The sequence below is a fragment of the Lampetra planeri genome, chromosome 41 (genome assembly GCF_965212315.1).
Source record: "Lampetra planeri chromosome 41, kcLamPlan1.2.h2, whole genome shotgun sequence".
NCBI lineage: Eukaryota > Metazoa > Chordata > Hyperoartia > Petromyzontiformes > Petromyzontidae > Lampetra > Lampetra planeri.
This window is the reverse complement of record NC_136147.1, coordinates 3,153,498-3,167,774: the sequence shown is the minus strand read 5'-3', so window position 1 is coordinate 3,167,774 and position 14,277 is coordinate 3,153,498. Positions and strand designations below refer to the sequence as shown.

General features: G+C 55.7%; 1 protein-coding gene across 1 annotated transcript; it reads right to left on the bottom strand.

Annotated features, from left to right (window-relative positions):
* Window positions 1–6,234: 6,234 nt before the first annotated feature.
* Window positions 6,235–9,445, bottom strand: NPFFR1 (neuropeptide FF receptor 1). The gene is made up of 3 exons (XM_078613183.1): window positions 9,113–9,445; window positions 8,397–8,496; window positions 6,235–7,255 (listed from the first exon to the last, which is right to left on the bottom strand). Exons 1-3 carry the CDS (start codon window positions 9,423–9,425, stop codon window positions 6,235–6,237), a joined length of 1,434 nt encoding a protein of 477 aa, XP_078469309.1. The 5' UTR covers window positions 9,426–9,445.
* Between the last annotated feature and the right edge of the window lie 4,832 nt (window positions 9,446–14,277).

The window sequence follows — 14,277 nt, the reverse complement described above, 5'->3', positions numbered from 1 at the left end:
TGTAAACATCGTCACTGGGGAGACAAAGGCGGTCGGGCGTGGTGCTGGCCACCCACCCACCCACCTCGTGTGCCGTTCCGGCCTTCATAGGCGCTCGCTAACAGCACTTGCCCCTACAGTCTGTTAAGGCTATACGGGGGATCTTTGTCTTTAATTTCGATTTAAAGCTTTCGTGACTGCAGGGATTCATCTTCTTGGTTCTTTCGGTAAAGTCACGTAGAATGGAAATAATAAAATAATAAAAATTAAACGTAATCAAATAATTGTCACGACGTTCCGGCCACAACGCAAGTAGCCGTCCTCAGGTGGAGAACAGGTCTGTCGAGGAGACAGACTCTACGTGACTTTACCGAAAGAAGCAAGAAGATATTTGTCTTTGTTGCGTGCAACCGACGCCAAGGCACTCCGATCACTCCCGCAGCAGCCACCGACCGTGTTCAGTCGTGACCTACGATGGGATTTGCCTTTCTGCTTTGCCCAGGCAATAACCGTCACAGAGAACCAGGGGGTGACCTCCTTCCCAAAAGTCACCGACTACGGGCACTTCGCAAGCAGGCCTTTAGCGAACATTGAGAGACCTTTGATGTTGAATGATATGAAAAGTAAGTGGGCTTGGGCAAGGCAGGTAATGGCCAGAGGGCATGATGGGCCAGCGGTCGAGACTGAGGATCTACATCATTCGACCTCCTTTGCCAGTACCAACATATAATAATAGGGGTTTTCCCCCTTTTTTTCTGGCAACAAAACTGAAACCTTTAAACAAGGAATTATGTGTGCATTAACCGCAATACTTGTGGTCGAAATGCGAACAAAAAACACACTCTGATAATATATGCATTGTCCTTGAAACTGATTGGTCCATACCAGAGCCGGCTTTCTTTTGAGCCTCGTCTCAATTGGTGCTCGACCAGAGGACGCCTAAAGGCGTACAGCTCAGAGACAATGCCACTATCAAAGTAATATCACGTGCCGTGTCATGTGACCGCCACGCGTCTTGTAAGCTTGTACCATCACGTGTCACTTGTCATGTAACCCCCGTGCCATGCGTGTCGTGTCACGTCGCCCTGTTCCATCCCACGCCAGGTGTCTGCATCGCATGTCACGCGTCACGCAACCCTATCCCATCGCATGTCACGTGTCACGTAGCCGTATGCCGTCACAGGTGACGCACCGCGTGCCACCCTGTCCCATCACGTGACAACACGTCGCACGTAACTTCGATCCATGTGCGCCGGGTAGAATGCACGTGCGCTGCTGAGTGTTCACGTTTGCGGGAAGGCCGCTCGCTCTGCGCCCAGGGTTTATTTTTTGAGAACCGACCGCACAGCGCCGGAGATGCGCGCCGTCCCGCCTCTCATGACTGAAGTACTCGGCGACTCGAAGAATACTCAGGGACTCGGGGACACAGGGACTCGAAGACTCGGGGACTTGATACGACACGAGCCGCTCTTCGGACTCCAGCCGGTGGGGGCCGATGCGGATGACCCGACACGCGCACGGGCCTCCGCGTGTACGCGCTCACTCACTCACTTAGTCACTCACTCACGTAGTCACTCACTCACGTAGTCACTCACTCAGTCACTTAGTCACTCACTCACTCACTTAGTCACTCACTCACGTAGTCACTCACTCAGTCACTTACTCACTCACTCACGTAGTCACTCACTCACTTAGTCACTCACTCAATGAATCAGTGAATCACTCGCCTAGCCACTCACTCACTCACTTAGTCACTCACTCAATGAATCAGTCAATCACTCGCCTAGCCACTCACTCACTCACTTAGTCACTCACTCAGTCACTCACTCAATGAATCAGTCAATCACTCGCCTAGTCACTCAATTACGTAATCACTTACTTAGTCACTTACTCAATGAATCAGTTAATCACTCGCCTCGCCACTCAATGAATCACTCACTCAGTCACTCATTCAATGTTTCACTCAATCAGTCACTCGGTCAATGCGTCACTGACTGAATCACACAAGTCACTTACGCACCCACTCACTCGCTCCCCATGCGCTGTGCGGCTGCGAACCCGTCACGCGGACACGAGAATGCTGTGATAACGAGTAACACTGAGTAACGTAGAGTAACGCGAAGTAACGCCAGGTAACGCGTAGTAACGTCGTGCGCTCACGAGTGACAACTTCACGCCCAGGGACCGGGAAAAAGACGGCGCTCCTCCTCGCCGGGTGTGCGGGAACCCCAACAGAGACCCCCACAGAGACCCCCACAGAGACCCCCACAGACCCCCACAGAGACCCCCACAGAGACCCCCACAGGGACCCCCACAGAGACCCCCACAGACCCCCACAGAGACCCCCACAGAGACCCCCACAGAGACCCCCACAGAGACCCCCACAGAGACCCACACAGAGACCCCCACAGACCCCCACAGAGACCCCCACAGAGACCCCCACAGAGACCCCCACAAAGACCCCCACAGAGACCCACACAGAGACCCCCACAGAGACCCCCACAGAGACCCCCACAGAGACCCCCACAGAGACCCCCACAGACCCCCACAGAGACCCCCACGGAGACCCCCACAGAGACACACACAGAGACCCCCCAGAGACCTCCACAGAGACCCCCACAGAGACCCCCACAGAGACCCCCACAGAGACCCACACAGAGACCCCCACAGAGACCCCCACAGAGACCCCCACAGAGACCCCCACAGAGACCCCCACAGAGACCCCCACAGACCCCCACAGGGACCCCCACAGAGACCCCCACAGAGACCCCCACAGAGACCCCCACAGAGACCCACAGGGACCCCCACAGAGACCCCCACAGAGACCCCCACAGAGACCCCCACAGAGACCCCCACAGAGACCCACACAGAGACCCCCAGAGACCCCCACAGAGACCCCCACAGAGACCCCCACAGACCCCCACAGGGACCCCCACAGAGACCCCCACAGAGACCCACACAGAGACCCCCAGAGACCCCCACAGAGACCCCCACAGAGACCCCCACAGAGACCCCCACAGAGACCCCCACAGAGACCCCCACAGACCCCCACAGAGACCCCCACGGAGACCCCCACAGAGACACACACAGAGACCCCCCAGAGACCTCCACCGAGACCCCACAGAGACCCCAAGAGAAAGTTTCTAGCAGGAACCCCCAACAGGATCCTACGATGGACCCCAACCGTGGCCACAGGAGGGACCTCAACAGGGAACCAACAGGGACTAGACCTAGGACACCTTCACGGACCCCAGCAGAGCTCAAAGCGACGATTCCGACGACGGCTGCGAGCCCAGCAGCGATCTCGGGTGAACCGGAGGGACCCGGTAGGTGTCCGATAGCGATCATCATTGAAGGCGGCGAGAAAACAAAAGCGGTCGGTGCCGGCTCCGCCTGTAGCTTCACGAGACCGGACGTGAATCAACGAGTGTCGTGTACGCGCACGACCCTTCGCATGTTCACGCGTGACCTTCACACGACCCTTCGCATGTCCACGCGTGACCTTCACACGACCCTTCGCATGTCCACGCGTGACCTTCACACGACCCTTCGCATGTTCACGCGTGACCTTCACACGACCCTTCGCATTTCCACGCGTGAACTTCACACGACCCTTCGCATTTCCACGCGTGAACTTCACACGACCCTTCGCATTTCCACGCGTGAACTTCACACGACCTTTCGCATGTCCACGCGTGACCTTCACACGACCCTTCGCATGTCCACGCGAGTTTTGTACGCAGACGACCTTACGTACGATAACCTTCCCATGTACACATCATGTTCACGTGTTCATACGCATGATATTTAAATGTATTGGTGATCTTCATACACAGAGGACGTTCACACGTACACACGATCTTGACGTGTACACACGATCTTCACATGAACACATCATATACGTAGGACCTTTATATGTGCAATGCGATTCTCATGTACATTTGCCCATTTACACATTATCTTCACATGTACACATGATCTTCACACGTACACGTGCCCTTCATGTGTACATGACATTTAAAGAGGGACTTCCCATGCACACACGACCTTTATACAGGTCGTGTGTGCATGGGATAAAGAGGCCCTTCACATGTACACATGACCGTCACATGTACACGCGACCTTCATCTGTACACATCACATCAAGAGGAATCTTCACGTGCGCAGATGCATTTCGTATGTGCCCAAAGCTTTCGGATAAACGAAATCCCTGTGACCAAATTCAATTGACGGCCACTGCAAGCGGGCAACCCAGAGGTGCGATCTCATGCCAGAAGGTGGCGATGGTGAGGTTGCGAGAGTGGTCCTTGAATGTGCCTCTGTCATGTTTCGCAACAACCACACCATCTAGCCGGCAGGGGTCGGCAACGAAAACAACATGAAGATGATATTTTTTTCTTCCAGAATTCGGTAACAAACTAAAAAAAAAATCACAATATTTAAAATAACGCTCACGAAGCAGTCACAAAACGAGCCGCATTACGTCCGGGAGCCCTGATCGACGGCGAGGCGTGGTGGCATCAATGTCATCGGCCGTGACGACCTCGTGACCTTGACCTCGCCAATTCACCATATGTACATAGTGGGGTCAAACGGTCGCGTCCGTGAGACGATGTCCGTGGATCTGTCCACGGATTGCGAGGTGGCCAGGAGGAGATGGCAACACCAGCAGCGGGATTCTGACATCCATCTGTGTGGCGCTTTGAGCGTTAACCCCTTACGCGTAAGATGTGTTGTTTGCTGGGTTCTCGGTTTCCTACCGCGTGAAACGAAATGCTCATCGATGGAATCCGACCAAAGATCCCGGTGCAGCAGGGAGGTCAACGCGGTACAGGCGCAGCCCTGCAATTTCCCACTCGCGCCATCCGCTGGCGAAAGGGGTATCCATCCTAGGCAGCGCTCGACAGCGCCTCTAGACGGGGATTTTTGGCCTACTCTTCCACGTTGTCCAGCCACGTTTTGGAAAAGGTGGGAGTACGTACCCACACACTTTACGCCACCTAAACACGTGGACCCGCCAATTGACCTAACGGTGTCGTTCGCCACGCATACTGCCGGGCGGGCAATGTAGCAGAGCCCTCTTTGAAACATCTCCTTAGACTTGGCAAGGCTTTTCTGAATAAAGGACTTTGATACTATTATTATTGTGGTGGTGGTGGCTGGCGCCATTTGACCGCTGGTATTAGAGTTAGGAGTCCAATTGTTTATTTTATTTAATACCTGGAGTAGTGGGATCCACCTGCGTGGTGTACCACACAGCATCGATGTTCACTCATTTTATTTTTGCGTGGGCTGCCTTCTCTTTATCCTCCTCCTCGCCGCGCACACCTCCCCACAGGGAGGTATTTACACGATGCGTGTCGACTCACTCACTCCCACACACGCGCGCGCACGTGTGTGTGTGGGAGTGACAGTTTTACCCGTAATACACGCGGCGTCTGCATCACAGCCGATCGTTAATGATCTCACGCGTGCCGAATTATTCGCAAAAAACAAACAAAAGCAACATCGATCCCCGACTTGCAAATTAATGCCCGATTGCAAACCGAAGCATCCAGAGAATAACCTCGCGTGCAAAGGGGGCAGCACTCTATTCCGTACAGAAGGGGACAGGCGGAGTTCCTAATTTCTAGATTTAAAGGTTTCGTGACTGCAAGGATTCATACTCTTAGGTTTTTTTCGGTAAAGTCACGTAGGTAAAAAATTTAAATTAATAAAAGTAAAATAAACAAATAAAAAAATTCACGACGTTTCGGAAGCAACACAAGCCTCCGTCTTTAGGTGGAACCGTCACATTTTTTACCTACGTGACTTTACCGAAAAAACCTAAGAGTAAGTTCCTAATTTGTGCCTGTACTGCCTTCTCCTGGCGAGCCAGGGTACGGCTCATCCTTCACCGCGACGCCCACGGTTACAAAGGGAGTTTCACAACTTTTGTTTGCAGTGATCCACCAACTCCCGCTGCTGCCTCCACAGCGCAGGATGACACACCAACAACGTCCCCCACCACCTTAATTCTAGATTTGAAGCTTTCGTGACTGCAAGGATTCATATTCTTAGGTTTTTTCGGTAAAGTCACGTAGGTAAAACATTAAAATTTATCAAAGTAAACATCGTGATTTTTATTTTATTTTACTTGTATTAATTTTAATGTTTTACCTACGTGACTTTACCGAAAAAACCTAAGAATATGAATATTCACCACCACCACCGTGGAACCCCGCTGATGAGTCATATGACCACAAATCCTCTCCCTCAATCCAGGATGTTTAGCAGAGTACTGCCGGTGGGCTCAGGCGAGGAGGATGATGCCGAGGTGTGCGGCGCTGGGCGCGCCGGTGCCGGAACGCGCCGCGCGGGGGCCGCGGGGGCCGGCGCGTCGCTCGCCGAGACGACCAGGCCAGGCGCGGGCAGCAGGCCCGTCGGGCCCACGAACGCGTGCAGAGGGCCCGCGTTCCGCTGCTGCTGCTGCTGTTGAGCGTAGGCCGCCTGTGCGCGGGCGACGCGCTGCTGCGGGCACGTGTCCCTGGGGTCGGGCCGCGCCGCGCACAGCTGCAGCTTGAACGCCGCTTGGAAGCCGCGGCGGAAATTCTCGTTGAAGTATCCGTACACGATGGGGTTGACGCTGCTGTTGAAGAACGCGAGCCAGTGCGCCACGGGGTACACGTACATGTTGAGGAAGGCCAGGTCCCAGGGCGACAGGTTCGCGTAGTCGACGAGCATCATGACGGTCCACAGCGGCAGCCAGGACAGCATGAAGAGCATCGCGACGATGATGAGCATCTTGATGACCTTGACGCGACGGCGCGTCACCCCCGTGGCCTGCCGCCCGTTGGCTCGCTCGGTGGCCTTATCCCCGTGGCCTCCTCCGTCGTGGTCGTCGTGGTCGTCCCCGCCGCCGCCGCGTGACGGGGCCGCCGCGGCGGTAGACGCGGCAGCCGCGGCCGACGCCGACAGAGAGCAGAGGCGAAACCCGATGCGCGCGTACATGAGCAGTATGAGAGCCAGGGGCGCCAGGTAGACGTTGGCGAACAGCACAGTGGTGTAAGCCTTGCGCATGCGGGGGTCTGGCCAGGCCTCCCAGCACTGCTGCAGCGGGTGGGTGTCGTTGCTGCCGTCGCTGTAGACCATGTAGTGGCCGCGGCTCACCTCGGCCGTGAGCATGAGCGCCGAGGGGCACATGATGGCGAGGGCGAGCGCCCAGATGACCAGGATTGTGAAGAGCGCGTGGGAGATGCGCAGCTTCCGCTTGAACGGGTAGACGATGCAGCGGAACCTGCAAGGGGCGCCGCGCTCGTTACGCACGGCGCGAGGTGCTCGTCACGCACGGCGCGAGGTGCTCGTCACGCACGGCGCGAGGTGCTCGTCACGCACGGCGCGAGGTGCTCGTCACAACGTGAACTGCGGCGCTTCGCTGGTCTCGTCAGGGTACGGGTAGGGTACGGGTACGGCCGGGTACGGGTACCCGTTTGCGACCCTGGTGCGGCCGGGTACGGGTACGGGTAAGGAATCAAAACCCGTTTGCGACCTCTGCTTGAACAGCAGCAGCAGCGGCGGCGCTTTTGGTTCAGCCGTCGAACAAAAAACGGTTGTCACCGCATCGCATCGCGGCGCTTTCAGATGCGCTTCTGCGGCCGTCTGGAACGCTCTTCCTTCCGATATCATGAAGCCACTGGGAGCTACGCACTTTTAAGTCATCTAGATCGACAAACTCATTTCTGTAGAACTGCGTTTTTACGTTTAGTTTTTTGTCCTTCCCCCGCATCTCTGATTAACGCGTTTGGCTACGTACGGTGCGAATAAAGTTCCATTTACATACAACCTGCGAACGGCGCGGTGGTGAGGAGGACGAGGACGAGGAAAGAGGAGGTGTGGGGGGTTAACGGGCGCAGAGACGCGCGTGGGCGTGGTGGCGTGAGGTGATGGTGGTGTGAGGTGATGGTGGCGTTAGGAGGTGGTGTGAGTAGGTTGGTGTGAGGTGATGGTGGCGTTAGGAGGTGGTGTGAGTAGGTTGGTGTGAGGTGATGGTGGCGTTAGGAGGTGGTGTGAGGTCATGCTTGCGTTAGGAGGGGGTGGTGTGAACAGGTGGTGTGATGTGGTGTGAGGAGGAGGGGTGAAATGGCGTGAGGAGGTGTACGGTGGTGTAGAGAGGTGTGAGGAAGATATCTGAGGTGGTGATGTAAGCGTGAGGTAGTATGAAGAAGGCGATGTGAGGAGGTGGTCTTAGGCAGAGATATAAGAAGGTGGTGGTGGCAGCTTGAGGAGGTGTTCGTGGTGGAGGTGTGAGGAGGAGGAGGATGAAGGCGTTGGTTCTGTGAGTTGTTTTGAGGTTTCATGATACAACAAAGTGTTCATAATGATTACATAGTGAATCATAACCACTTGTGAGGAGTGGAGGTGCTCGTGACGGCGCTCACCTGTCCACCGCGATGGCCACCAGGGTGAAGACGGACGCGGACACGGAGGTGCCCTGCACCAGGCCGCTCATTTTACAAACCACGACCCCAAACGGCCACCCTGCGCGGGGTCACGGGGGGGTCACACACAGTCACGTGGTCACAGAGAGTCACGGGGTCACACAGGGTCACGAGGTCAGAGAGTCACGGGGTCAGGGAGTCACGGGGTCAGAGAGTCACGGTGTCACACGGAGTCACGGGGGTCACACGGAGTCACGGGGGTCACACAGAGTCACGGGGGTCACACAGAGTCACGGGGGTCACACAGAGTAACGGGGGTCACACAGAGTCACGGGGGTCACACAGAGTCACGGGGGTCACACAGAGTCACGGGGTCAGAGAGTCACGGGGTCACACAGAGTCACGGGGCCACACAGAATCACGGGGGTCGTAGCGCAGTGTCCTGCGAACTGCCGTACCACCACTCCCCACTCACTCACGCAGTCACTCACGTAGTCACTCACCTAGTCACTCACGTAGTCGCGTACGCACCCACGCTGTCCCTCATGCAACCACGCACTCACGCAGTCACGCATGCATTCACACAGTCACTCACGCAGTCACTCACACAGTCACTCACGCACTCACTCACACAATCACTCACGCACTCACGCAGCCACTCACGCAGTCACTCACGCAGTCACTCACGCAGCCACGCGCTCAGCACCGCCACGCACCCGTGATGAGGTTGTCCACCAGCGTGATGGGCATGCAGAAGATGCCGACCAGCAGGTCGCTGACGGCCAGGTTGAGGATGAACAGGTTGGTGACCGTCCGCATGCGTCTGCTCTGCAGCACCACGTAGCACACGAGGCCGTTGCCGATCATGCAGAGCAGGAAGATGAAGAGGTAGGCGATGAGATAGACGGCGGCCGTGGGGGGTGCGTGCTGGTAGAAGGTGTAGAAGGTGGCGTTGGTGGCGATGAAGGAGGGGGGGAGCTGCCGGTCCCCCTCCGTACGGTTCGGTGGCTCGAGAGGCGCGGGGTCCATGGCTCCGCTAGGGGGGGCACCGGGCGCATCCCCCCCGCGAGCCCATGCGCGACGCTGTGGGGGTGGTAAGTGGGTGGTGAGGAAGAGGGGGGAGGGTGGACATCATCACGGCCAGGTCAGCAAGGACTGGGATGTGGGGTCAGGTCACCAGGAACTCCGAACAGGTGTTCGGTAGGAACACAGAAGAGGGGACGGGACCAGGTCTGTGGGAAGGCGGCAAACGCGGAATTTAAGTCAGAATCTTTACGTGGATTGGAGGAATCCGATGAGCTATGAAGCTCTTTTGCACGGATATTTTTTTATTTTTCTCTTCCAGGGAGCCGGGCCAGGTTCGCAGGGGACACGGCGAGGTGAACATCTCCCTTCATCGGCGATGATTGAGACGGGGAGGAGAAAAGGCGATTTGTGTTGAGCGACCGACTTCCCCGCCGCTCAGGGCTTTGAGAATACAACCGCAACGCGTCGTGAATACGAGTGGCAGAGCGAGTAGTGAATGTAGTGAGTAGTGAATACGAGTGGCAGAGCGAGTAGTGAATGTAGTGAGTAGTGAATACGAGTGGCAGAGCGAGTAGTGAATGTAGTGAGTAGTGAATACGAGTGGCAGAGCGAGTAGTGAATGTAGTGAGTAGTGAATGTGAGTGGCAGAGCGAGTAGTGAATGTAGTGAGTAGTGAATACGAGTGGCAGAGCGAGTAGTGAATGTAGTGAGTAGTGAATACGAGTGGCAGAGCGAGTAGTGAATGTAGTGAGTAGTGAATGTGAGTGGCAGAGCGAGTAGTGAATGTAGTGAGTAGTGAATACGAGTGGCAGAGCGAGTAGTGAATGTAGTGAGTAGTGAATACGAGTGGCAGAGCGAGTAGTGAATGTAGTGAGTAGTGAATACGAGTGGCAGAGCGAGTAGTGAATGTAGTGAGTAGTGAATACGAGTGGCAGAGCGAGTAGTGAATGTAGTGAGTAGTGAATGTGAGTGGCAGAGCGAGTAGTGAATGTAGTGAGTAGTGAATACGAGTGGCAGAGCGAGTAGTGAATGTAGTGAGTAGTGAATACGAGTGGCAGAGCGAGTAGTGAATGTAGTGAGTAGTGAATACGAGTGGCAGAGCGAGTAGTGAATGTAGTGAGTAGTGAATACGAGTGGCAGAGCGAGTAGTGAATGTAGTGAGTAGTGAATACGAGTGGCAGAGCGAGTAGTGAATGTAGTGAGTAGTGAATACGAGTGGCAGAGCGAGTAGTGAATGTAGTGAGTAGTGAATGTGAGTGGCAGAGCGAGTAGTGAATGTAGTGAGTAGTGAATACGAGTGGCAGAGCGAGTAGTGAATGTAGTGAGTAGTGAATACGAGTGGCAGAGCGAGTAGTGAATGTAGTGAGTAGTGAATACGAGTGGCAGAGCGAGTAGTGAATGTAGTGAGTAGTGAATACGAGTGGCAGAGCGAGTAGTGAATGTAGTGAGTAGTGAATGTGAGTGGCAGAGCGAGTAGTGAATGTAGTGAGTAGTGAATACGAGTGGCAGAGCGAGTAGTGAATGTAGTGAGTAGTGAATACGAGTGGCAGAGCGAGTAGTGAATGTAGTGAGTAGTGAATACGAGTGGCAGAGCGAGTAGTGAATGTAGTGAGTAGTGAATACGAGTGGCAGAGCGAGTAGTGAATGTAGTGAGTCGTGAATACGAGTGGCAGAGCGAGTGGTGAATGTGAGTGGTGAATGTGAGTGGCAGAACGAGTGTTGAATGTGAGTGGTGAATGTGAATGCTGCACGCACCTGCTGCGCTGGTATCCGCCGCTCTCTCTGTCACAGCCGCTGCGCTCTCCTCCCTCCCAAACTCCGTCTCTCGCCCCGACGCGAACCTCCCCATTCACTCATAGCCCAGCACGGCTCGGCTCACCCGGACACGGCTCGGCTCACCCCGGCACGGCTCGGCTCACCCCGGCACGGCTCGGCTCACCCCGGCACGGCTCGGCTCACCCCGGCACGGCTCGGCTCACCCCGGCACGGCTCGGCTCACCCCGGCTCGGCTCGACTCACCCCGGCACGGCTCGGCTCACCCCGGCACGGCTCGGCTCACCCCGGCTCGGCTCGACTCACCCCGGCACGGCTCGGCTCACCCCGGCACGGCTCGGCTCACCACGACCCTGGCTCGGCTCGGCTCGAGCCCCCGGGCCGCAGGGAGAGACAGAGACAGACAGAGAGAGACAGAGAGAGAGAGACACAGAGAGAGACACAGAGAGAGACAGAGACACAGAGAGACACAGAGAGACACAGAGAGAGACAGAGACACAGAGAGACACAGAGAGACAGAGAGACACAAGGAGACACAGGGAGACACAGAGAGACAGAGAGAGACAGAGAGAGAGACACAGAGACACAGAGAGACACAGAGAGAGACAGAGACACAGAGAGAGGCACAGAGAGAGACAGAGAGAGATAGACACAGAGACACAGAGACACAGAGAGAGACAGAGACACAGAGAGAGGCACAGAGAGAGACAGAGGCACAGAGAGACAGAGACACAGAGACAGAGAGACAGAGAGAGAGACACAGAGACACAGAGAGACACAGAGAGAGACAGAGACACAGAGAAACAGAGAGAGACAGAGACACAGAGACAGAGAGACAGAGACAGAGACACAGACACAGAGAGACAGATAGAGAGACAGAGACACAGAGAGACACAGAGAGAGACAGAGACACAGAGAAACAGAGAGAGACACAGAGAGACACAGAGACACAGAGAGAGACAGAGACACAGAGAGAGACAGAGACACAGAGAGAGGCACAGAGAGAGACAGAGACACAGAGACACAGAGACAGAGAGACAGAGACACAGAGACACAGAGAGACACAGAGACACAGAGAGAGACAGAGACACAGAGTCAGAGAGACAGAGACACAGAGACACAGAGAGACACAGAGAGAGACAGAGACACAGAGAGACAGAGACACAGAGACACAGAGAGAGACAGAGACACAGAGACAGAGAGACAGAGACACAGAGACACAGAGAGACACAGAGAGAGACAGAGACACAGAGACACAGAGAGAGACAGAGACACAGAGACAGAGAGACAGAGACACAGAGACACAGAGAGACACAGAGAGAGACAGAGACACAGAGACACAGAGAGACACAGAGACAGAGAGAGACACAGAGACAGAGAGACACAGAGAGACAGAGAGACAGAGACACAGAGAGAGACACAGAGACACAGAGAGACACAGAGAGACACAGAGAGAGACAGAGACACAGAGAGACAGAGACACAGAGACACAAAGAGAGACACAGAAAGTGCTGCCCGGTCGTTCGGGCGCCGAGTGCAGACTGAGTGAGCGCAGCAGCACGCGTCTGCTTTATACATCCACGAGACAAAGACAAAGATCCCCCGTATAGCCTTGGCATACTCTTGGGGGCAAGTGCTGTTAGCGAGCACCTATGAAGCCAAACACGGCACACGAGTGGGTGGGTTGGTGGCCTGCATCGCACCCGACCGCCTTTGTCTCCCCAGTGCTAATATTTTGACGCTGTACCGGGTGCTCATTTGAGGCTGAGTTGACCGATGTATACACACACATGTGTGTACAAAGACAAAGATCCCCCGTATAGCCTGAACAGACGTCTGGAGCAAGTGCTGTTTGCGAGCACCTATGAAGGTACAGCGAACAAGCAGGTGGGTGACCAGCACCACACTCGGCCGCCTTTGTCTTCCCAGTGGCGATGTTTACACACGGCACCCGGTATTCATTGGAGGCTGAGTCGACCTAGGGGAGGCCCAGAACCGGTGCAGATAATCGTCACCGGTGTTGGTGGCCGTGAGCGGGAATCGAACTCGGGTCTCCGGGTTCGTAGCGTAGCGCGCTAACCGCTACACCCACCGCTCTCCAAACAAAGACAAAGATCCCCCGTATAGCCTTAACAGACTGTAGGGGCAAGTGCCGTTAGCGAGCACCTATGAAGGCCGGAACGGCACACGAGGGGGTGGGTGGCCAGCACCAAGCGCTCGACCGCCTTTGTCTCCCCAGTGGCGATGTTTACACACTGCACCAGGTACTTATTTGAGGCCGAGTCGACCTAGGGGAGAAGGTCCAGGACCGGTTCAGATAATCGTCACTGGCGTTGGCCGTGAGCGGGAATTGAAGCCGGATCGCCGGGTTCATAGCGCAGCGCGCTAACCGCCACACTACCAAACAAGCACACACAAACAAACACAAACACACAAACACACACACAAACAAACACAAACACACAAACACACACACAAACAAACACAAACACACAAACACAAACACACAAACACACACACACAAACACACACACAAACAAACACACACACACAAACACACACACAAACACACACACAAACAAACACAAACACACAAACACACACACAAACAAACACAAACACACAAACACAAACACACAAACACACACACACAAACACACACGCATGCGCGCGACTGCTGGAGCCTCCGTTGACCCGAAGAGGGCGCATCTCGACCAGCCACGGGTGGGGTCGGTCCTGCACCCCCCCCCCCCCCCATTTCACGGGTGGGGTCGGCCCTGCACCCCCCCCCCCCATTTCACGGGTGGGGTCGGCCCTGCACCCCCCCCCCCATTTCACGGGTGGGGTCGGCCCTGCACCCCCCCCCCCCATTTCACGGGTGGGGTCGGCCCTGCACCCCCCCCCCCCCATTTCACGGGTGGGGTCGGTCCTGCACCCCCCCCCCCATTTCACGGGTGGGGTCGGCCCTGCACCCCCCCCCCCATTTCACGGGTGGGGTCGGTCCTGCACCCCCCCCCCCCATTTCACGGGTGGGGTCGGTCCTGCACCCCCCCCCCCCCATTTCACGGGTGGGGTCGGTCCT

Excerpts from the sequence above, each read along its gene's own strand:
- NPFFR1 (XM_078613183.1), bottom strand. The coding sequence starts at position 9,425 with ATGGACCCCGCGCCTCTCGAGCCACCGAACCGTACGGAGGGGGACCGG. Across the intron at positions 8,497-9,112 it reads GGTGGACAACCTCATCACGG|GGTGGCCGTTTGGGGTCGTG; the intron begins GTGCGTGGCGGT and ends GACCCCGCGCAG. Across the intron at positions 7,256-8,396 it reads GTGGCCATCGCGGTGGACAG|GTTCCGCTGCATCGTCTACC; the intron begins GTGAGCGCCGTC and ends CGCCCCTTGCAG.